The sequence below is a fragment of the Hypomesus nipponensis genome, chromosome 15 (assembly GCF_054491055.1).
Source record: "Hypomesus nipponensis isolate SF chromosome 15, ASM5449105v1, whole genome shotgun sequence".
NCBI lineage: Eukaryota > Metazoa > Chordata > Actinopteri > Osmeriformes > Osmeridae > Hypomesus > Hypomesus nipponensis.
In genome coordinates this window covers 15,592,679-15,616,034 of record NC_140375.1, presented here as the reverse complement: position 1 = coordinate 15,616,034, position 23,356 = coordinate 15,592,679, and the positions used below count along the sequence as shown (strand labels likewise).

Below are 23,356 nucleotides of genomic sequence, written 5' to 3'. Positions count from 1 at the left end.
ATCTAGCGTGTTCATCTCAACTGATTCGAGGTTACCAGGCAGTCTTTTCTCAGTTAATTAATCGATACAAAAATAATCTCTCAATACATTGTTCAGTCATTGCACTATATTTTTGGTGGTATCTCCTCACATTGAAGGCCTGGGTAGGACTTCAGATTGGCCCTCACAGGGTTTTGTGATTTTAGTCTTCATCTCTAGTTTTTTTGGGGGTGCGATGGGGCTGCTGTGTACTTTAGGCAGGATCGACTGGATGGCATCAAGACTTCACACTGACCGGACTGAGATGGTGCAGCGCATGAAGAGAACCCTGTTTTTATTTTTAACAGAGGATTGTTTTAAACCACAAAATGAAGATGTCATCGTTAAACAAATACCCTCATAACAGTGCCATGTCCCTGTACTACAGTCCTCCACAACACAGTCAGACGTTATACATTGGAGACCTTCTGTACCCCTTCTAGAAGCAAGATTCTCTTTCCAAACTGCTTTCCCAAAACGTAACACGAACGGTCCAATACTGTAGCCACCGATCTCAAGTTTTCTTTCTGGTGATCTGTGGGACTTGAGGAACAACTGAGGTAAATTAGAGGTAAAGAGTGACAGGTGTGTTTATCTGACTGATAAACTGGTTGTTATAAAATAAATCAAGCCCCCCTATCCCATATTTTGTGTGTGTGTGTGTGTGTGAGGGGGGGGGGGGCACCATTGGGGATTCTGTCAATGTGTCAAAGAGTTATAAAATATACCAATCAAAATGATAACAATCATATATATAAACATATTTTGCTTTCTGTGTGTTTTTGTCCCTAAAATAAACAAACTGACGTTTGAAACAGTGTACACATCATTACTTCCTCTGTCCCCCTCCTCCTTCTACAGTAGAGTCTACGACCCCTGACCCTTGACCTCTGACCCCCGACCAGCTCAGTAAATCCCCCAGGATGAAGGCCCCAGGCGAACCCAACAGAGCCCCCAGGGAGCAGTCAGGAAGGCCCCAGGTGTAAAAGAGAAAGCACAACGCAGTGGAAGGCCGTGTGGCCGTGGAGGGCTATGTAAGAGATCAAGGTCTGCTGACAGCACTGCCTCGCCCACTGTGCTCATCCCCTTTTTCTTTTAGTCCTTCTCTTTTTCTCACCCCTACAGACCGCCCACCCCCACCCCGCCCCGCCTCCTTCAGGCCCCCTGGCCCCCATGCCTGGCCTCACCGCACAGCCTCCTTCCGGCCCCCTGGCCCCCACGCCCAGCCCCCACGCCCCGGCCTCACCGCACAGCCTTGTGCTTTCCCCCGCAGCATCCGCACCTCTCCCCGCAGCGCAGGCAGGCGCGCAGAGGCAGGTAGCAGCACATGCAGGGCACGAAGAGGGACAGGACCAGGAGGGCCAGCCAGCGGGCGCAGCAGAGAGGGTGAGGGTGGCCCCCCATGGAGTCCTCGCAGGAGCACGGCTCCCAGAACTCGCCCTCGGAGTCCGACATGCAGTGGTAGAGCAGGCTCTCCGCGCACCACACGCAGGTCCACTGGCGGAGGCAGTGCAGGGCGGGGTCGGGGGCGTCCCGGCAGCGTCCCCGCCCGTTGTCCGAGGCGCTGAAGACGGAGCGGCAGTAGACGCAGCGGGACGAGCACGAGGAGCCCTGAGGACACGGACTGTCGTCGTCAGGGGAGACGGCCACGGCCCCCGGGTCGCTTCCGGCGGCGGCGGCGGCGGCCCCTCCCCCTCGCTTACGAGTCCGTGATCGGGGCGTGGCCAGCGAGGTGTGGATGCAGCAGGGAGAGGGCGAGCCCTTGCCTGTCTCCTGGGGCGAGCCAGCACCTGAGGACACAGCTGACACGGCGTTGGGCATGGACATGCAGGTGGGCGAGGGCGAGGACAAGTGCTGGGAGCCTTTGCTATCCAGGCTGACTGTGACCTCACATCCTGCGGTCCCTGCCCCGGCCAGCTCCTTGTCGAAACGCACGACGCACAGCTCCGACTTGTCCTGGAGGCTGCCTCCGCCCGCCACCACCACGCCCCCTGTCAGCCCCCCCACCATGGTCCTTGTCGCTCCAGCCCGCCGGTAGTCCTCATAGCCCCGGGAGCCCCACAGGTCCTTGCAGGGGTCCAGGCTGCGCAGGTCACCCTCCTCCAGCAGGGAGATGGTAGGGGAGAGGGGCGACAGGGGGGAGGAGGAGGCTGGGGGGCCCACTGGCGGGGTGGGGGGCGCCGGAGGAGGGGGTGGGGGCGCCGGGGGGTTCAACACAGCCGGGACTTGGGAGAGCTGGTGCTGTGCAGGTCTGGCATGGATCTGTGTGAAGGAGCGAGATGAGGAGAAGGATGGCAGACGAACATAGCAACATCATGACTAGAGCACAGCCAGTCGAACACAAAGCTCAACGCTCAGGATAAGACCAGAGCCAGATGTTCATTTCAAAATCAGTTCGATTACTACAAGAAATACTGAGAAACAGACTTTCCTACTATCGCCTCCGTGCATTCCATTATATTACAGGGGTTTCTCTTTTGAAATACGGACACCCATCTCACTTCCGGAGACATTCCATTCCTGTGAAGTGAGCAGGTAGCGTGGAGGCCTGGTGAGGTGGGCCTACCTGGGCAGGGGTCTGGGTGGGGACGGTGGGACCAGCTCCGAAGCTAAACTCCTCTGTAGCGGGTCGCACGAAGCAGGTGGAGGAGGACTCGCTGGTCACTATGGTGATGGGTTTTGGAAGCATCTCCTTCCTGCTGTTTGACGACGACTCACTTCCTGTATGAGACTGACACAGACTACAAGTCATCACACATGCAGAAGGGACCGACCACAGCTGTGGCCTCTAGCCAACAGGACAGACCGTCGAAAAAGCTGCCGTCCTCCCTTGTTGCGTTTGCAACGTGACGAACGAAAGGATGAAGACACTCACTGCTTGACCATCATCCTCTGTGTCGCCCTCTTCTGGAGTGGAGGATGAGGGCGAGTCAGAGCCTGGGGCACATGGAAACAGAGAGCGGGGTTGAAGTCAAGCCAACGCGCTGAAAAAGATACTTCACGTCCTTCCCAGAGGCGACAATTAAAATAACAAAGACCCTCAGACGACGATGTTTGTCTGGCCAGGCCCTACCTCTGTCCAGCTTGTCTATGACGCTCTGAAGGCCACGCTCAAAGGAGATGGCGTCAGCAGGGCTCTGGAACGTCAGGCCAAACTTGCGCTCCTCCACGCGCCAGTGGTGGAAGATGGGGTTGACTTTGTTGTACACCAGCCCCCTCTGCACCGCACACTCCAGCACGGGCTAGACACACAGGGAGGAGGGGTCACCGCACTAACCACGCCAGGTCACGCCTCCTGACCAAAGCCTCGGGTGACAGTAATGTTAGTCAGGTGACAGTAATGTTAGTCAGGTGACAGTAATGTTAGTCAGGTGACACAGTCATGTCCATCAGGTGACAGTAATGTTAGTCAGGTGACACAGTCAGGTCAGTCAGGTGACAGTAATGTTAGTCAGGTGACACAGTCAGGTCAGTCAGGTGACAGTAATGTTAGTCAGGTGACAGTAATGTTAGTCAGGTGACACAGTCATGTCCATCAGGTGACAGTAATGTTAGTCAGGTGACACAGTCAGGTCAGTCAGGTGACAGTAATGTTAGTCAGGTGACACAGTCAGGTCAGTCAGGTGACAGTAATGTTAGTCAGGTGACAGTAATGTTAGTCAGGTGACACAGTCATGTCCATCAGGTGACAGTAATGTTAGTCAGGTGACACAGTCAGCTCAGTCAGGTGACAGTAGGACACCAGAGACACACACACACACTCACTGCTCGATCGCGCAGCCGTTCTCCGCGTATGATGTACTCTCTCCGCCCCCTGCCTTCGTGACTCCGCCCCTTACATATGACCACGTGACTGAGGCCGCCACCTCCTAGGGGCACCCACCCGCCACTGGAGTCATCACGTGTCATCACCACTGCACGAACACGCACACTGTCAGGGAAACAGGCCCGTGCTGATTAGACAACACAAGCATGAACATCCATACACATCACACTTTCATGTGCAGCGGAATACGCCTGCACACAGGCACACTCACATACAGTGTACATAGACGCTGACACACATTCACACAAATATACATTTCATAATACTGATTAAGTATTCATTTTTATGACAGAGCGTTTAAGCAGAATAGAGATCTTCGCTCAAGCATTGTAAATGCATTAACATATGCTCATCGAATGGGATAACTCAATTAGGATTGCAATACAAGTGTCATCTAACTGATGTAAAATTATATTAAACTAATATTTCTCAGTTTCTCAATAAGGCTTAATGGTCATTACGGTACTCCATTTCTCAGCTCCAATTCTCTCTCTCAAATGTAACACTGCCACTGATAAGAAACAGGCTAAGCATCTTTAATCAACAGTCACGTGAGCAAGGTAAATCCATTTTTTCTTGAGATGTGGTGATTTTAAAAAGAACACAACGTCTGGGGCGACTTCACCACAGTGCCAATAAGCCAAACGCAGAATCTGTGGAATGTCTGCAATCTCATCTGCTTTGCGAACCACTGTCTAAAAGAAATCTCATCAGAATGAAAGAGATATTGTGCAAATAGAAGGATAGAACGCTTGTAGTGAGGAGAGAATGACGGAATGGGAGGAGGGAGAAAGAATGACTGCTTCCCTGATAGATGTATCAATGAACGCGCCCATTCGCCATCCGAGGGCCGGCATTCTAGCAAAAAGCCCTCCTTTGCCAGATACAGAATGGGTTCAGAAAATTCCAATAGCACAGTTTGACTGTTAAGACACGTGCACAATAGCGGCATTTTCGGACAGATTTCCATCATTGTTGAAAATTATTGTAAGACATTGCGTTCTCCTTTCGCCTACCGCCCCATCGGCGCACTAATCTACACACTAATCAACACAACCTGATAGTCGATATTTTATGAATGAGATACAATAAAAATGTGTTATTTGAACAAACGGCCGCTGCAGTGTTTTTCAGGAAAGAAAACGGCAATCATATGTAAAATGGAAAGATGAGTGGGTGCGAAGGCAGAAAGAGGAAGCGAGAGATGGGGGAGGGGGCGATGAGGAAGGGAAGGAGAGGAGGGGTTGAGGAAGAGGGAGAGAGAAAAATCACATTTCATTCATAAAGTTTGGCTTTAAAAATCATAATGAAACCCGAGACACGTTGATAAAAATCACATATCCCTCCCTTGCTTTCTCGTAGCCTATGTCTGTGAATGACGCTATGTTATCCAAAACTCGCCATATTTAGTAAATTTCCTCAATACATTTTACACATTGACTGATTTATTTAATGGTTAAGAGAACTCCACATCACTTCATGACTATTTTCTGACATCTCGCGCTACGAATGATAATCTTTCATTGTTCAATAAGCGTTTTGCCTCTGATTGTATCCAGTCATTTTCATCCACCGTCTGTTTTTGTCCCAATGTAGGCGACTGCTATATACATATTTAACACATATTTGCGTAGTTATATCAGGAATGGGGTGTATACTGTTGATTCAAGACTACGTAATGGTGTTTATTCCCAAGTATTACTTGTAAGTGTAGCTTAACCATCCTGGGGTTGCCTTTTGGTGTAACATTGATGATTCGAACGGTTCATTTGTTAGCCAAGCTAATATTATTTAATAAAGAATTTTACAAATAGAAATGCAAGGACTTACTCGCCCTCCATAGCTCGGTGATGCCCGCCGCTTCGAGCTTGCTGCCCCCGGTCTCCTGTCTTTTTTATCCCCCCCCCCTCTCGGAACACACGCGCGCACTCACACCCTCACTCTTTCACTCTCTCTTTCACACTCTATCATACTCGCTGGTCTCATTTTCGTATCTTTTCTCTCTCCACCTTTATGTCGTTTCTGTGTATCAGGATAGGCTTGAGGTTGCAGCAGCCATTTTCCGCTGGCAGCAGCGGCAGCATCCTCCCTCCCTCTCCCTCCCTCACCCTTTCTCCAAATCACTCCCTCCCTATTCCCTTCTCACTCTACCTGCCGCGTGCCATTCCGTCTACCGTTATAACAACCAGTACATCCTCACTAATCATAGGAAGCCGTACTTATCTGTGGTTGTCTATGGGATTTGAAAGCACAAAGACCATCTATTAAGCGGTCGCTTGTTAACCTGGAGGTAAGCCTGTTGACATGACCGTATATTTACATATATTGCAAAGTCGTGCCCACAGAGCTCCTCCGCAGACTTGGGATTACCGTGTGGAAGTGTGACTATATTGATCTGCACATGGCGGGGGATAGCCCTAACCCCTATTTACTGCTAAGCACTCGTGTGTCTGACACACATCTGACACTGATTTATCAATCACCAATATCTTTATAATTTACCTGGGAAGTAAGTTCATAGTAGATAGTAAGAAGTGTACTGAAGCCTAAAGGGCAATTCAAAAGTTCCAGCACCATGGAGAACTCTCAAATATTGCGACTTGAAGAAAAGGGAAAACAAAAAGTGACTTTCTCATGAGACGAACTCATTTTCCCTATTAGGCTAATACATGTGTTGTTGCATATTTAAAATAAAACAAGGGTCGTGCACTTATATCATGGAGGCTAGGTCTCGGTCAAAGACTAAGGGGCCGAGGCGAGACGCACATTTCAGGACCATGGAGAGCGACATTGATGGCAGACAAAAACTCAATTCTGAGTAGACTGATGAGCATTTAACGAAGAGCCTAAAAAAAACTTGGGCTGGGTGTTGACAAATCTTTCCATTTCTTGTAGCTACCTTAAAAGTCAAAAACACTGACCTTTCCTTCTCCGTATACTCCGGCGCGAGCTCAAAAAGAATGTCCAGGGAGAAAAAAAGTAATTTCTTTCGAATTCCAACAGTCAACAGTTACCAGCCAGTTTAGATTTACCTGCTAATCTTCGTGTCACTTCATTTCACGTTTGCAGCTCGCATAAATACAGCACATGTTTGCCGGTTAATCTAATGCCGAAACTGAAGGAACCGCTATGACAAATCTGAGGTTTATTGCGAGGTAATTCAGGATGAGCAAATTTACTGTAGTCCAGCTAGCTACAGTTAGCTACTACTACCAGTATATGTTTGAATTTAGAATAGCTACTGTAGGCTCCTGTACTTACTGTACAGTGCTGTAACTCTGTAAATGTAAGAAATGTATGAAAGACATGTACTATATATTATATTCTCAGGAAACTCGAGTGAAAGAGAAAGAGGATGGGCAACAGTCACTCTGAGCAAGAACAGCCCAAAGATTCATCATTGGGGGAGGATATTGAGAGAGAAAAAACAATCGAGCCAGTGGTACTGGAAAAGACTGATGAGCCTACAAAGTCCATCTCCAAAACCAGAGATGCTCCTCCCTGCTCAGATCAGTTTGGTCAGTTATCTATTATGGGGCAAGGTCCTTTTGGCCCACAGGCCTCAGTTCCATTTACTGAAGACCTTCCTAGGACCCCATCACCGGTGCCTACATTTTCATCTGTTCCTGCCTCTCTTAAAAAGCAACATGGAGATCCCAGGGTCATTGACATTGCCCCTGACCTGACTAAAGGCCCTGTTCAACCCTTGGCCCCAGAACACAAGAATCCAACATCTTCCAAGTCACAGAAACAGACTCCTGCAGCCTTGACCCCTGCTCCCGCTCCTCCTCCACCATGTCAACACGAGGACATGTCCCAGAAGGCTCCTACCAAGCCTCAGGTGGTAGAGCAGAAGGCGGCCGTAATAAACCCCACCATGACCTCCACTGCTCCAGCTGAGACACAAGGGCCTACCAAAGAACAGAGCACTGCCAAGGCCCCTCCAGAGACAGCTCCTGCCCCTAGTGGTGAAAGTGAGAAGAACACTGCAGGATCCCCCGTATCAGACAAATCTCTCTCTTTCAACATGCCACCCAACTTTCCTCTCACCAAGAAGACCTTAGAGAAGCTGATAGACAACAGGTTAGATCTTTGTCTGTTTTTTGACATGATGGATGTGAGATAAGTGCATACGACATGCATATACAAATTGTTAGCAAGGCACAGGGACATGTTGTGTGTTCACATTTTGAGGTGATGAGAGGCCCGATATCTAACTTGCATTTACAGGTGATTTGGTATTCCTCCCTCAACAGGTTTGAGTACATCATGAAACAAGAGAGTATCCCCCCGCCTCCTACACCACACAGACAAGCCGTGGTGAGGAGGGCCCTTAACGGAGAGCCCTACAGTGAAGCAGTCAAAGGCCCGGTGACTAAGGTCAACGCTGCTCGCAGAGAGGCCAAGGCCCAGAAGAAAGCTCGAGTCTCCAAATCATCAAACAGGCAAGCTCTAGATCCTCCACGAAATGACTCGAGCTTTGCTCCGCCAAGCCAGCCATCGAGCAACACCTCAGAAATCCCAACACCCAATGCACCGACAGTCGCCCATGAGCCTTTTAAACTGTCAGTTCATGCAGAACCTTTTAAATCCATGGTTTACCCTATGTCTAATTACCCCACCGCTATACCAGTGCCAAGCACACCACCAGTTGCCCAGGTGCAAAGCACAGCTACCCTGGTCGACACCATACTGGCTGCAGACTCAGGGTGCCGCAAACATACCACAATCCCAGTACCTATCAAAACACCCTCCTCGATTCAGGTTCCAAAAGAGAAAAAAGAACTGGGAAACCAAGCTCAAGTGAACTCTCAGGTGAAAGCAGCTGATTCACAGGGGACAAGAATCGCCCCAAACAGCACCGTTAAACCAGCTAGCAGCAGTGTGCCCCACTGCTCTCCCAAGTCAGAGCAAGGACGCGCCTTCGCAGTCAAAACACGGCTCCAGCTGAGGTCAAAGGCTCAACCGATAGATAGTAATCAGGGCCCTCCTGAAAACACTGAAGCGCTTTGTGGCCTCACCAAACCAGTCAAGCCTCCCTCAGGGAAGAAGAGTTCCCAGCAGGGTAGCAGCACTCTTATAAAGGAGAAGAAGAGTGATCCTGACCCACTCAAAACCACTAAGGCCAAATACCAAGCAGAGTCCGAGATATTGATGGAAAGATTCAGGAAGTACTCTACTGAAAAATCGACAAAAGACAGTACTCAGGTCACTGTAACCACCCACTCTGAATATCATTTTTACTGTGGTGATGAAATACCCGATATGAAATGTCCCTGTACTCCCTTCACTATGCCAAAGATGGGTGACACATCCATGTGCTTTGACGCCTTCATGGAGTTTTGCGAAGACAATCCAAAAACGACCCCTACGGCTGCTGAAACACAAACCAACCAATCAGCAACATCAGATGTCAGTCCTCCCACAGCCCCAGAGACAGCTCAGGGTGCTACCACAGTCCCTTCTCAAACCCAGAGAAGAGAACAGCCGCCGTACAAAGCAGCCCGTCAAGACGAATCAAACAAGGCCACGCAGGAGGACGAGGAGAAGCGAGCGAGACCGCACGTCAAGGACAACAGAAGGGAGGAGAAAGCGGATGAGGCATCTCCTGAGCGGCCGTCCCGTCCAGAAGGCCTCTGGCACCCCTTCACTGTGGACCAGTCCTGCTCCCGCACGGCACACTGCCAGCACAACAATACAGCGCTGCCACGCAACGTCACTAAGTGGTGAGTCACACATCACACTTCCAATGGTTTACTGCCAAGCTGCAAAACTACACATGACAATATCCAAAGTAAAAAAATAAAAAAAAGAGTGGTGGTGAAATCAGTCAGTGGACGATAGGCTGTACAGAACGTGATAGATCCTATTCCTGTTTTGTTCCCACACCCTCCTCATTCATTCATTGATTTTCCTCAGGTTGAATGTAAGCCGGAACTACCTGTGTGAACCTCGCTGGGTCACCACGGCAACACTAGCAGCTTCCTTAGCTCTGAAGGAGAGAGTCGGGGGAGGAGACTGTGTCCTGTAAGAAGAGCCCTGATAATACTCAAGTCATTCACAAAAAAAAGTAATACTGCAAGCAAATAAAGAATGAAATAAAGAGTTATGGAGTCGAACATTGCAAGAAACCAAACAGGCAGACTTGATCAGGAAAAAAAGGTTTATTTTTTTGGAGCCATTCTTATCAAGAGAAAAACATTTGTATTTTCCAGATCAATCTGATTACAAAGCATCTCGTGGGGACAGGTAGATACTATTAAAAAAAAACACCCACAAACTTTAACAGCAATTCTCTTTGTCAGTTGCTAGGATACAAGGCAAGGACGTTGAAATTGAGTTCTGTGAGCACTGCTGAGGAAAAACCATTAACTTTGTATACACAATGAGGTGCTTAAACTTAGTACAACTGATTACTGAATACCAAAATACTTGGTTTAATTCAGTAATTCCCCATTATTATCTGTGACACTGAAAGGCAAAAGTTATTATAGTCACTAAACTGGAGAAGAATATTATATTTGTAATTAGACTAAGATTGGACTGTTTATAACAGTAATAACTCAACTTGACCAAATTGAATACTTTTCTGCCATCAAAATAGTCCAATGTCAAACATCTGCCACCTCAACACTTAAGTTTGAATGTACACTCTTCAACTCTTTCCAGATGTGGACCTGTTAGAAATCACTGAACAGACTGGCCCCTTGAATGATGCCACAGTTTTATTGGTTCAGTAAATCCCTTTTAAGTATAAGCCCACAAGCCAGACTGGGTGATTGATTTAGTGAAACTGATCAATAAACCAGTCTTGACTGTTGTTTACATACAGTACCAGTCAGAAGTTTGGACAGATTTTCCCATAAATGTGTCCAAACTTTTGACTGGTACTGTATATCATACAAGGAAATTGCTATGTAACTGGTGTGTGTGTGTGTGTGTGTGGTGTTGTGGGATTGTCAAGTTGAACTACACAATCATTTCCAGCTGTCGTGCGTATTCGATGACCTGCTGTGCCAGCTCTGTGGATGGGATGGTGACCTCTTCTGTCCGCTGCTGCTGAGTGCTGAAGGAGTAATACCCATCTGAGCTCTGAGTCCAACCCCTCTGCAAAGCAAACACACATGAGATCAGATTTCAATGATGAAATACTATTCAACGCCACAACTTTGAAAACCTGACAAGTAGATAGAAGGATGAACATATTGTGAACAGTTGAATCTAGAACAGGAACCAACCTTTTTGGCGTACTCTGTCATCTTCTTTGGCGAGGAGAAGAAAAGTACCCGGGTCGCTTCATTGAACTGGATCTGCTCATATGCCTTCTCTATGCATCCGGCAATCTCATCACTGACATGAGACAGACACAAACAGGTTAGCCGCATATCCTTCGTCTTGAACTAGGCTATAGCTATGCCATTTTGAATTGGTAAATTAATCGTTGAGAATCTTAAATTTACAACTAAACATATGAAACTTCCCACCCCCTCACCGAATAGTGTCGAGCAGAATATCAATAAAGAAAGTGTAGCTCTCAGCAGGGATGTTTCCCTTTGCAAGAAACACCTTGTTGTAGCTTCCCTCCATCAGGTACTGAAAAGAAAGAACATAAAAGATGAATTCCAATTGAATAACAATCAAAACTGAAAATGTTTTTTATCCGGCATCTAGAATCGTGTGGGGGTGCACCTGCTCAAGAGAAACTGGGTGCCTGATATAAACGTTAGTCTGGATGTCTCGTGCGCTCAGTCTCTCAAGCTCGGTGTGGAACTCTGACACCCGGTTCTGCGACAGCAGGAAGAGAAGGTTCAGGCCCAGCAGTTGGTGCATGTAGGCCGACTCCGGCAACTCATCTCTACACAACAGTGGAGAAAAACAATGTGGGTATTTGAAATCCGACACCGGGACCACAGATCACACGTTGGATAAAGTTGAGTGATCAAATCACACCCTGGTATGAATGAGCTGTATTACTTGTAATCAAAGTAGTAGCACTTCAGCTGAGCCATGTATCTCTCAAAGGAAGGGATGTCTTTCTTAAGAATACTCCACAGGGCACCAATCTCCAGAACATCACCTGCAAATAAATATCAAACTATGAGTTGTGGTTGCTTCGGGCTGATGCCCAGCTAGCCAAAGCATCAGTCCTCCTTAAAGCAAGTGACTAATTTATTTATAACTAGTTGAACGATCAAACTGAGTCAAATATCAGACTATTGATAGTTACAGTTGGTTACTAGAATGGACAAACTATTTTTAGTTTGGTTGGTCAATTTTTAACAGAGGCAAAAATATTAGCCTTGGAAATAACATTGTTATCCGTTTGAAACTCACGAGCTAGAATAAGCTGCTGTTTAGTGAGCTTGGTCCCGGTTGTAGGCAAGAAGTTAAGTTCCAATAATGAGATCTGCAAAAACAAAAGTATTAGGGGAGGTATTGACAGAAAAACATATATAGAAACAGCTAGCTAGCTAGCCGGCTACACACTGTTTAGTTCCAACGAGGGATCTGTCTATTGACTGTAAAGTACAGTTCCGTGAAGGACCATCATAGAGAGGACTCAAGCGGTGACTTTGTTTTAATCCAAACAATATTGCTGTTCCCAATGTATGCAGGTTTAGGTGAAATGGATAGACATGCAATGAGATTAAACATTACGTACATTTTGTAAACACAAACGTTCTATGACTACAGATTGTTCCCTTGCCATTTCAGGGAATAGTCTGAGCCTAATGTGTAGCTATGCTAGCTAATGCTACGGTAGCTAGCTAGAGCAGTCTTCAGCTAATAAAATCACAGATATGACAGCAAAATTATTATTTGAGGCATATAAAACACAAGCTTTACCTTGAGTTTACTCAAAATGTCTCCACATTTGTTCAGATTAGGATTTTTCTTGTTCCATTCCGTTTTCAGTGTTTCATACAGACCCGCGGTCTCTTTCAACATAGACGCCATGGTGATTCTGCAAAATGTACGACACCGGCCGTATAGAATACGGCTTGTGATTGTCGTAAACCCCAGCTTCAACCAACTACTGTTGCTAAGGTAACATCTGCTTCTTCTTTGTAAAAATGTCCAGTCACAATGTTGAATAAATGTATTTGCTGCCACCTAGAGCTCAGAGCTACGGCTCTGCTACAGATGAATACCACCCGCCAAAAAGTGTGTACACAAATCTATCCGCCAGAGAGCGCCCATTCGACGTAAAATATTGAATGTAATTTCAGACCTCTTCCTCACATGCTGGGTGAGGAATTCCCCGAGTAAACACCCTGTGACGTATGAGGGGTCCCCGTTTAGTGGGATCTCGCAGGGGGGTTCCATCCGTGGGATAGTCCTGCCTGTGTTATATCTTTTTGACGGATGTGTGAGTGTATGTGGTGAGCCTGGTACGGTATTTTGGCTACTACGAGACATACTATTTTCCAAATTGCAGAAAACAAGTCAGTTAATTATTTGGAAGTAAATTTATGTTGTTTATAGTTTTGTATTATAATCTTGCGTGTTTTACTTGCGCATGTCATTGTCAACATTCCTCTGGGAATAAAGACATTTGATCTACATTGTTAAGTTGGGAAGGCATTTTGTTTTGTGTGGTTGAGAAATGCTCATGGGGAAATAGTTACCATGGTTATCTATGGGAAGACTTCAGCTGTACTGGCAGTCCTTGGCAAGTAGCAGTCTGGTAAGCTTTAGACGCTTGCAAACTTTTCACATTCAGTAAATGCCATTAAGTAGACGTGTTATTTCTCCATCTCTACCTCCCTATCGCTCTAATCATCTTTTTTCTCTCTCTATCTCTCACCCTCTCTCCCTCCCTCTCTCTCTCTCTCTCTCTCCCTCTCCCTCTCCCTCTCCCTCTCCCTCTCTCTCTCTCTCTCTCTCTCTCTCTCTCTTTCACACACACAGGCACTCACACACACCAAACAGAGGGAGGGGTTTACTCATGTTCCTAAGGAAAACTCCAAATAGGGGGATGTTGTTAATGTCTGTCATAAAGGTACAGTGTCTAAATCCTGTGCCCGAGGAAACTTAGCGGACCAGAGAAAAGGAGATATTAATAACTATGGCCAACCCACCGCATTCTTCACATGTGAGTCACACAGTAAAGCAGAGAGCGGGGAGGAATGGGGCGGATTGCCTCTGTTTCTCATTTGTGTTTCTTTCCATGGAGGAGTGGAAGAGGGAGGCAGGCAGGGAAACCTCCCCTCCCTGCACAACCTTGAAAGACTCTAACACATACGCACATGCTCTCTGACCAGGTGCACTTAGACCAGTGAGTGTACATTGACTGTAAACAAAAACTAAGACCTAATGACATGGAGTACTGGTTGGTGAGCATGATGTGTGTTTGACCAAGTTGGCCCCAAGAGATTAGGTAAAAAATGTTTGTCAGTTTGGTTTGTCTGAGAGAATGAGAGAGAGAGAGAGAGAGAGAGAGAGAGAGAGAGAGAGAGAGAGAAGGGGGGAGAACAGAAAGAGTGACACAGTGGAAGAGTGCTTATGTGTGTGTGTGTGTGTGTGTGTGTGTGTAGAGAGAGAGATAGAGAGAGAGAGAGAGAGAGAGAGAGAGAGAGAGAGAGAGAGAGAGAGAGAGAGAGAGAGAGAGAGAGACCACTGGAAAATGGTGGTATGGAGATTTGGCAGGGCAGACTGTGACTCACTGTTCATCCAGCTTGTCTCTAGGAGACCGTGCTGTGCTTGCTTAAGAAAGAAACAGTCTGTGTGAATGCAGCGAACCTTTAATGGAAACATAATTTGGTTTTAAATACTCTATGCAGCTATGTGGCTTATGCATATGACCAATAACTAAATATTGACTTCATAAAAAGTGAGTGCTGAAATTCATCCACCTTCAATTAAATGAAAGAAAGCTTGAAGGAATTACTTGAAGATGAGAAAACACAGTTGTAGAAGTTTATTTGGTATTTGGTTATTGATAATTGACATAAGAGCTGGTTGGTGAAGCTGTGTACAGTAGTTGGTGAGATATTAATATATCTTTCATACTTTTAATCTTCTCAAAGCATGTGACATAAATTTATAAAAACAAAAACTGCTTTTGTGCATACAAAAAGAGCAATAATTACAAAATCCCAAATAACTGAAAAAAGTGAGTCACAAAAATACATACTATGCTGCTTGTGGAGAAGGAAAATGGTGTGTCAAGGGAATAAGGCAAGACACACTTTTGAAGTGCATTCAGGTTATAGCTTCAACCAACATCTGTCAGTCTGTCAGAGTTATAAACATCTCAAAATTGAAAGAGCAAGCATATAACAAAATCAGAAAAATCTATATTTCTTTCTTTCTTCCTTTTTTTCTTTCTTTCTTGCGTTTCTCAATACAATCTAAACTAAGTAAGCTATGATACATGTGAACACATGGAAATGACCAGTACATCAAATGACTGAAAAACGGAATTTAGGCTATTAATCTACAAACAAAATGTAATCTTGTATTGCGACTGTTGTAGCAATAAAACTGTAAACATTGCAGGAATGTTGATTGTAAAACTAATGGACCATCTTATTACTAAACCTTTTCTAATGAACCCTATCAGCTGACAAAAAGTTTGCTACAAAAATAAAATGGATGACTGCTAAGAAAGGTTTTGCAAACCCATCTTGAAAAAAGAATATGAAGACTATCCTGGACAAAGGAACATGGAGCATGGAAAGCCAAGGTATCTAGAAAGGAAAACAGGAGTCCCTAGTGGGAGTTTGGCAGCCATTTGAGGGGTATTCTTTGCAGGCCCCTAGTAGCAGTGTTAAACAGTAAGTCTACGCATCAGAGCCTTTCTGCCTGCGTTTGGAGGGTGGGATGAGTCGGTTAGGCAGCTCAGGGGGAAGACCATGGCCCTCCAGCTTGACCTCGATCAGGTGGCTGGCCAGGGCGAACTCCTCATCATCCAGCATGCCGTCGCGGTCCACGTCCGACAGCTTCCAGATGCGTCCCAGCACCGAGTTGGGCAGCCTGGTGCTCACCATCCAGTCCTTGGCCTTGGTGCCACTCAGCTTCCCCTCGTTGGGCGCCAAGTTGTAGAAGATCTCGTCGTACTTGGGCTTGTCTTTTGTCACCACCCAGTCCTCCTCCTCCTCGCCGCCCTGCCCGTTCTCCTCGGCGAAGGGGTCGCCCTCCATGAAGGGCCCGGCTCGGGTCCCCATGAAGGCCCCTCCCTGCACCCCCAGCTGCTCTCCAGCATCCAGCTCCTCCTGGCGCAGGAGGGGCATCAGCTTGGAGATGTCGGTGGACAAAAGCTCGTCCAGGGCCGCCATCAGGCTGGGCTTGAGAGTCTTGAACTTGGTGAAGTCGTGGACCAGCAGTTGCTCCTGAGGTTGGGAAAGTAATGCATCGTCAGAAACAAGGGGCGTCGTTCGGCCGCCTGACCACATTACCTTCCCCGAAAGGACTGTGGCTGGATGAACACCTTCAGAGCCAATGCATTGACAGACTGTGTATCTACGTCGCTATACTGACCTGCATCTTGGCACAGTCTGGGAAGTCTCCAGGGGAGATGTGATGCTGCAGCTGGATCTTGGAGAAGATGACGGGCAGCTGGTAGATCAGGTTCTTCTTCTTGTTGTCCTTCCTGAAGACTGAGGGCATCTCCTGCTTCAGATGGCTGATGATGTGGGCGTGGACCTGGGAACAGAGGAAGGAACGTCAGCAACAAGGACAGGGAGTCAGGTGGCTGAGCGGTTAGGGAATTGGGCTAGTAATTTGAAGGTTGCCAGTTCCATTCCCGGCCGTACCAAATGACGTGTCCTTGGGCAAGGCACTTCACCCTACTTGCCTCGGGGGGAATGTCCCTGTACTTACTGTAAGTCACTCTGGATAAGAGCGTCTGTTAAATGACTAAATGTAAACAACACTCTGTCCTCTAGTCTAGATATATTCTAGATATTATTGTAGGAGGCAGGAAAGGATGGAGAGAGAGAGAGAAAAGAAAAAGAAAGGTCTCCGCGTCTACCCACCCTGACCAGCCGTGCCCTCTTCACCAGGTCGTTGAGCTTGCGTAGCGCTGCATTACGGGGAAGGTTCTGGATATCTGTAAACAGGTCCTCCTCCTCCAGCTCGAACAGCTTGCGATTGTCTGGGACCAAGAGCGGCTCTGACCAGAAGGACCCGATGTAGACTCGAAGGACCTCCGGGGTACCAAACACCTTTCCCAGGGACCACATGAGGGCTCCGTACACACGCATTAGCTGCTGGGTATCCACCATGTCTGCCTTGTTCAGCACCACGCGCAGCTTGTCCTCGTTGCCCCTCAGTGCCCCTATGGCCTCGGAGAACTCGTCTGAGATCTCGAGCTTGTGGGCGTCGAACAGCAGGATGATGCGGTCCACGCGCTCAGCAAACCAGCGCAACACGGCCGGAAAATCATAGCCTGTGGGAAAGGTTGAGGGTAAAAGTGTCAAGTTGGACAGTTTGAATCTGACATGTCTCTCTGTCTCTCTCTGACTCTCTCTGTCTCTCTCTGTCTCTCTTTCTCTCTCTCTCTCTCTCTCTCTCTCTCTCTCTCTCTCTCTCTCTCTCTCTCTCTCTCTCTCTCTCTAACACACACACAAACATTCACAGACTAACACACACACCTGGACAAAGTCCCTTCGCACCTCTCGTCTTTCCCTTGTTCTTTTAATCTCTCTCTCCATCTGTCTGTTGTGCGTCCATCTCTCTACACAGTCCTGCCCCCCCGCTCTGCCTCGGGGATCATTCCCTCATGTATACACAGTAAACGGGAACAAACTAAACCTTCAGGAGAAAACTCAAAAACGGAGGGGCTAAAATCAAAGAACACAATAGACTGGGAATATGCTCAAAAGGGGTTTTCTCCATCACTTTTCCTATGTTATAATATCTGCTCTTGTTAGTTTTGCATGCACTGTGATGTATGTGATACTGTCTAGATAGAAGGTGGATGAACGGAGGAGTGGATGATAAGAGAATGGCAGATACTTCATGCTGATCCTGATCAGTGTGCTTTTCCACATGTGTTGAAGGAATTTGTGGATAGCTTTTGGCTGCGCTCTCCCTCTGCTTAATTACAACCATTGCTCCTCTCCTTACCCCAGAGAGTCGCATGCCTCTCCCTAACCCTTCTGCCGAGTCACACACTGGGACAGGTTGACGCAGCGTGGTGGTCACATGGGTTAGCCAGGTGAGGGGGGGAAGGTGACCGAGGTTGTGAGCGGAGGTTCAGAGATGCGGCCCCCCCACGCCAATGCCCCCCCCCCCCTCCCTCACCTTTTCCCTGGCTCTCACCTCGGCTCACTCTCTGCTTGGCCCCCGACAGGATGCCAGGAGTGTCGATGATGCTGATGCTTTCCAGGACCTGATTGGGCATCTGGGCGCACTGGAACCTGCGACACGGACACGTGACGAGTGAGGAAAGCATTACAGGCTCATCGCGCGTCGCTGACGTAGGTCGGACACACGGGCCGAGGGGCTCTGAGGTCAAACAAACATTCTGAAGAAACGGTCCCACTGACATGAATGGAAAGAATGCGAATCATGTTCAACATGGCTGTTGCTTATCATGGCACTGAGCGTGATCTAAGGAGCAGACTGAGAGCCTGCCTCACCCCTCCCTGTCGGCCTATTGTGTGGAACCAGGCCTCTCAATGTTGTGGGTTTCCTGAAGGAAAATGGCCACCAGTGCCAGAATCAAACAATACACCCTGCTAATGATGTCGGACTTGGAACAACACCACCACTTCCTGCCGCAGAAGCGTTTAACGAGGCCACTGTTCCCCAAGACAGGAAGTCAAAGGGGAAAAGAGAGACGCAAACACGACCCACAAACACACTGAGCGTGGGTGGGGAGGGACTCCCCTGGAACACTGATGTCAGAGTTAGAGCGTTACAGACAGCGGCCGTGTCGAGGGGAACTTATGGAGTGTTCCTGTCACCGCCGAGGCTCACCAGCCCAGATGACTCCGCCCTGCCAATGGCAACTCCTTAGTAATTAATATGAGCAGAGTGTGATAGGTAAACAGCGCTTCTACGAACCAGTCGCCAGAGTTTATATCAACGGAACAGTACGTAGGGAAGGCATCCCAGACAGTCAACACAGCCGAGGAGTGTCTCTGACACTCTCCGTCTCTGACACATTTTCCGCGTCTCTGACACTTTCTCTCTGTCAGTGTGTGTCTGATCTCATCTGTTAGTCTCTGCCGGGCAGAGGAGCCCTCTGACCTGGACTGAGATGGCACACATTGCAGCACCCCTCTGAGTAAATCAGCTTTCATCGCCCTGTCTTGTGATATCGCTCTCTTTCACTATTTTTCCACAAATAAGGCAAGTCCCTCCCCGCTCTGAAATTTGGCATGAAGACTCGAAATTCCACAGAGCAAAAAACTGACGCACTTTTTCTGTTATCTCTCCCCCTCCCTGTGGCTCTCGAGAGAAGTGTGTGTGTGGGTGTGTGGCATGTGTATGTGTGTGTAGGGGGAGGTGGGCGTGGAGTGGGTGATGTGGGGTGATGTAGGGTGAGGGGTCGAATTGCTCTGCTCCCTCATCATCTCAATGCTTTCATCTATATCTTGCATGTTCTCCTGGTAGGATCAGCCCATTAACACTGGCCCATTCAATCCTATTCTCACCTATTGAGGAAGGTGTTTCCGAAGGGGTTGAGTTTGCGGAAGGGCTTCATGGGATCCACAATCAGAGCATTGCCTGGGATGACCCCCTCCACCTCTCCGTGCATGACCGCGGTGAAGCAGTCGGTGGTGGGCTCAGGCCCCACCCTGCTACCTGGGACATCCTGCTCCAGCAGGTATCTGACACACACATACACACATACACACACACACACACACACACACACACACAGCACTTCAGCTCTGGAGCATGACACAGCCAGGAACATACTAAACTAAACTTCAATTGCTAAATCTGATCATATTTCAGAGTGGAAGTAAAGCCTCCTCTTCCTACGTGTTACTCACTTGATAAAGGTGGTCTTCCCTGTCGAGTACTGACCCACCACCAGCACCATGGGCTTGTTGTCAAAGTCTGCGTCCTCCAGGCTGAGGGAGTGGAAGTCATTGAAGCCGTAGTACTCCTCCAGGGGAAGCAGTTTCTTCCGGTACAGAGACTTGAGCCCCTCGGTCACAGTGCGGATCACCTCAGGAGTCTTCTTCACATTCTTCCTCCCCCACCGTGACATGTTGATGGACAAGAGGAATGGGAAGGGAGCTAGACGGTATCTTAAATGATGTGTTTGTGTCTTGTGCCCCCTCTGTGTGTAAGGCTAGGGTTTCCTTCAGATGAAACCTTGGAATGGCTTTAGGGGTTTCCTGTATTTATGTGAACTTTGCTCATTTATCCTCTGCTTCCAAAAGGGACAATGGGCCTAGTGTCTGTCTGTGAAGGGACGTTTTTTCTTGACCTTCTGTCGAAAGTCACTCTGCTGGCTTCTTGGATTCTAAGAAAGAAAAAACAAAACCAACCATCAAAGTTTAGAGTGTCTGTATAGGGACAGCAGACTAAACAACCAAGTTCAGAGGCCTGTTTAGCGAGGAGGCCTGCAGTTACTTTTCCTACGAACGTGGAATCTGGAGAGACTTTTAGCCCACTGAGAAAATACAGTGCATTGTCAGTGCTTGCCTGGAAAAGTTGGCTGTTCGTCTGTGGAAAACACCCCCCTCATCCCAGCATACAGGCACAGCTCATTTCCTTACATTGAAATGAGTAAGATGTTCCCCCCCAGTTTTCCAGGGGCTGTTTGCAGCGGAATGTCAACTGAGTGACTGATCATCCTTCATTCAGTCAGTGAAAAGCTGCCGAGAAGCTTTGCGGTAGATACGCAGCACCACACAGGCAGATAGTCGAACAAGCACAGACACATTCTGTCTCTTTCATCCAAGGACTGTTAATCACCCCTGTCTACGCCCATTAGATCAGGTATCAATAGTACAGTAATGTCACAGTGTGTGATGTGGAGAACCATCTGGATAAAAGATTGCGGCTCTTTTCCTTTTTTTAAATAAAAAACAAAGGGGAAAGAGGGGAAAGGGAAAGATAAGGATCAGCTACACCTCAGCAGGCGTGAAATCATCTGTGTCGAGACACTCACTATCGCAAAGCTCATTTAAACTGAAGAACACACTCTGCCCGGCAAGAGAGCCTGGAGATGTCACAAGATAAATGAGCCAAGAGGGGTTTGTCAGAATGGCAAAGGCCGGAGATGGATAAAAAGGGGGTTTGGCTTGGCATAGCGTTTGTGCAACATGAGGCATAAGACAGTTCTCTACTGGGGAGAATGACTCCTGGCGCAGCATTGGGATCTGATTCAACAGGGCTCCTATGAGTGAAGCTCATGGCTTGTGCCAGGCTTGGAGTTTAACTCCCAAAGTTGAAAGATGATGGAAAATGCCTTGTGGGTTTTGCACACCACAATTGCAACAGTCCTGCCGAGCTGGATCGAGTTATCGTTCTAGAACATTCAAAACAGAATAGGTGAATACGTGTCAAAGCGTTTTTGATCAACACATTTTTTTTTGCTCAGGGTTAACATGCACATAAATTATCCAACTTGTTTATAGAATGAACGGAAGGGCATAGCAGTGGAAAAAGTGACATGGGAGAGCTCTTGCTAGGTCTTACATCCAAAACTTCCTGCTTTACTGATGAAACACAATCAAGACTTCCTTTTTTCCATTATCACAATTTCCATGTGACCCTTCAATATCAGATAAGATATAAAGATAAAAATCTGTATTTTCACATTAAAGACAACAGAATTACACTTCAAGAACACCTCTAAAATATATGTATATATATATATATAGATAAAAAGATAAACGAAATAAGTTTGTACCTGGTTATAGTTTCCACGCACTTCAATCTCTCCCCTGCCTTCTGGAGTCTGGAAAAAGCGTTTGAACTCGAGAACGAGAGCTGACGGAACCTCCTGGATGGGCTGCTGCTACACGTACAGCTTCACTTTAGTCAACAAATATGAGCCCTCAGCAGAGTGTCAAAACACGAGATCACTGCAGGACAGTTCTCCTCCAGGGTTTTTAATACGTTTCAGCTGAGCTCCGGGTCTGCCTACGGTCCTTGATCTGCTAGCAGGGAGAATACAGGGACACACTGAAGCACAACTGTTCTCCTCCTCCTCTCTCTCCTTAATGCACCTCCTCTTCCAGGGATGCCTTGCAAGTGCGCAGGGGAAAACCTTAACCCTCGCTGTGTAGGGGACGGGATGAGGGCTTGCATTCATAGAGGAGGGTGTGTACACACTGGGGGGGGGGGGGGGGGGGCTGAATAAATGATTTGGGTGGAGTCAGTTCCTTCAAGCTAGGTGGCATAACTCCACACAGACATCCCCCTACTCTTCTGCCTGCATTCCCCGTTTGACGATATGCTACGGTTGTTAGGACGATATGCTACGGTTGTTAGGCACTACGGTTGTTAGGCACTACGGTTGTTAGGCACTACGGTTGTTAGGCACTACGGTTGTTAGGCACAATGTTGTGCTGGATCCCAGTTTTACTTTCATCATTCTTCTTAGACCACATGACTCATGAAACAACACTGCATTTAGAGAATCGCTCGCTTTCCCCCCCCTCATCACTCTGAACCCTCTCGCTCCTCCCAAATCCTCTGAACTCTGGAGCTCAACAGTGCCACACATTTCCACCTCCACACGCCACCTGGTGGCCATCAGACACATTACAGTGTCCTTGAACCCACTGGAATGAGCTCATGGTTAAACATCTGTTGGTTTGTATCTTTCACTGTGCAGTTATGTTACCCGTAAGCAAACACGAGGGAGTTGATAAAACATACATGTGATGAATGTTTCATAAAAGAAGCAAGGTTTAATTTACAGTTTTACTAAATGTACATTTCTTTTGAAAAAGTGTCATTATACACAATAAATACAATACAAAATTAATCTGTAATACTATACTTCGAATTTTCTTACGGCCTTTTATCTCTTCCTTATTTTTTTTTACATTATTCTTGTTCTTTTTTCAATGTCATTGCTCTCGCTGTATTTGAATTGTCCACCAGGCGACAGAAGGGGAAGGGGCTGGAGGATTGACAGTGTGACAGGGAGAAATTAGGCAAAGACTGATAAAGGAAAAAGATCAACAATTAAAGACTGGCCTGGCATCAGTTGACAGATATGCATAATGTCCCAAACCTGGCAAAGTCAGCAACAAAGGTGTCAAAAAAAAAACAAACAAAAAAAAAAACATGTGCCTGGAAAATCAATGACGTTCAAACCAAACAAAAAGAGTTTTAGCATGTCAATTTCATCAATACATGTTCATTTTACACCTTGTTACAGTAATACAATTCCCAAGAGCAGCCACAAAGTAAACCACTTCACTATAAATCCAGCCGGCTCTGGACGGTACATGTAATCAGTTATATGCAACATGTATATGAAATGAAAAATGGGAACTGCCTGGTGGGAGATTTACAGACTTAACCAGAGTATGTTTCCAATGTTACGCTACAGGGAAAGAGAATGAAGACATGATAAATGGG

The 23,356-nt window shown here is 47.2% G+C and overlaps 4 protein-coding genes across 5 annotated transcripts; 1 reads left to right on the top strand and 3 right to left on the bottom strand.

The window, feature by feature from the left end:
* Positions 1 to 1,260: 1,260 nt before the first annotated feature.
* Positions 1,261 to 5,685, bottom strand: spred3 (sprouty related EVH1 domain containing 3). Its single transcript, XM_084674618.1, has 6 exons — positions 5,675 to 5,685; positions 3,784 to 3,949; positions 3,092 to 3,260; positions 2,894 to 2,955; positions 2,585 to 2,749; positions 1,261 to 2,280 (listed from the first exon to the last, which is right to left on the bottom strand). Exons 1-6 carry the CDS (start codon positions 5,683 to 5,685, stop codon positions 1,261 to 1,263), a joined length of 1,593 nt encoding a protein of 530 aa, XP_084530744.1.
* Positions 5,686 to 6,815: 1,130 nt separating this feature from the next.
* LOC146257757 (uncharacterized) lies at positions 6,816 to 9,963 on the top strand. The gene is made up of 4 exons (XM_084674875.1): positions 6,816 to 6,999; positions 7,175 to 7,927; positions 8,101 to 9,570; positions 9,764 to 9,963. Exons 2-4 carry the CDS (start codon positions 7,200 to 7,202, stop codon positions 9,873 to 9,875), a joined length of 2,310 nt encoding a protein of 769 aa, XP_084531001.1. The 5' UTR covers positions 6,816 to 6,999; positions 7,175 to 7,199; the 3' UTR covers positions 9,876 to 9,963.
* Positions 9,964 to 9,993: 30 nt separating this feature from the next.
* psmd8 (proteasome 26S subunit, non-ATPase 8) lies at positions 9,994 to 12,849 on the bottom strand. Its single transcript, XM_084674876.1, has 7 exons — positions 12,692 to 12,849; positions 12,179 to 12,251; positions 11,819 to 11,921; positions 11,534 to 11,699; positions 11,337 to 11,437; positions 11,083 to 11,194; positions 9,994 to 10,951 (listed from the first exon to the last, which is right to left on the bottom strand). The coding sequence occupies exons 1-7, from the start codon at positions 12,800 to 12,802 to the stop codon at positions 10,814 to 10,816; spliced, it is 804 nt and encodes a 267-aa protein (XP_084531002.1). The 5' UTR covers positions 12,803 to 12,849; the 3' UTR covers positions 9,994 to 10,813.
* Positions 12,850 to 14,750: 1,901 nt separating this feature from the next.
* Positions 14,751 to 22,044, bottom strand: ehd2b (EH-domain containing 2b). Of its 2 annotated transcripts, none has more exons than XM_084675085.1 (7): positions 21,672 to 22,044; positions 19,798 to 20,276; positions 19,453 to 19,629; positions 18,095 to 18,210; positions 16,825 to 17,237; positions 16,328 to 16,492; positions 14,751 to 16,179 (listed from the first exon to the last, which is right to left on the bottom strand). In XM_084675085.1, exons 2-7 carry the CDS (start codon positions 20,016 to 20,018, stop codon positions 15,631 to 15,633), a joined length of 1,641 nt encoding a protein of 546 aa, XP_084531211.1. In that variant the 5' UTR covers positions 20,019 to 20,276; positions 21,672 to 22,044; the 3' UTR covers positions 14,751 to 15,630. The 2 variants fall into 2 exon arrangements, with proteins under 2 accessions (XP_084531211.1, XP_084531212.1); XM_084675086.1 differs by having other exon boundaries at positions 18,113 to 18,210.
* Positions 22,045 to 23,356: the final 1,312 nt, after the last annotated feature.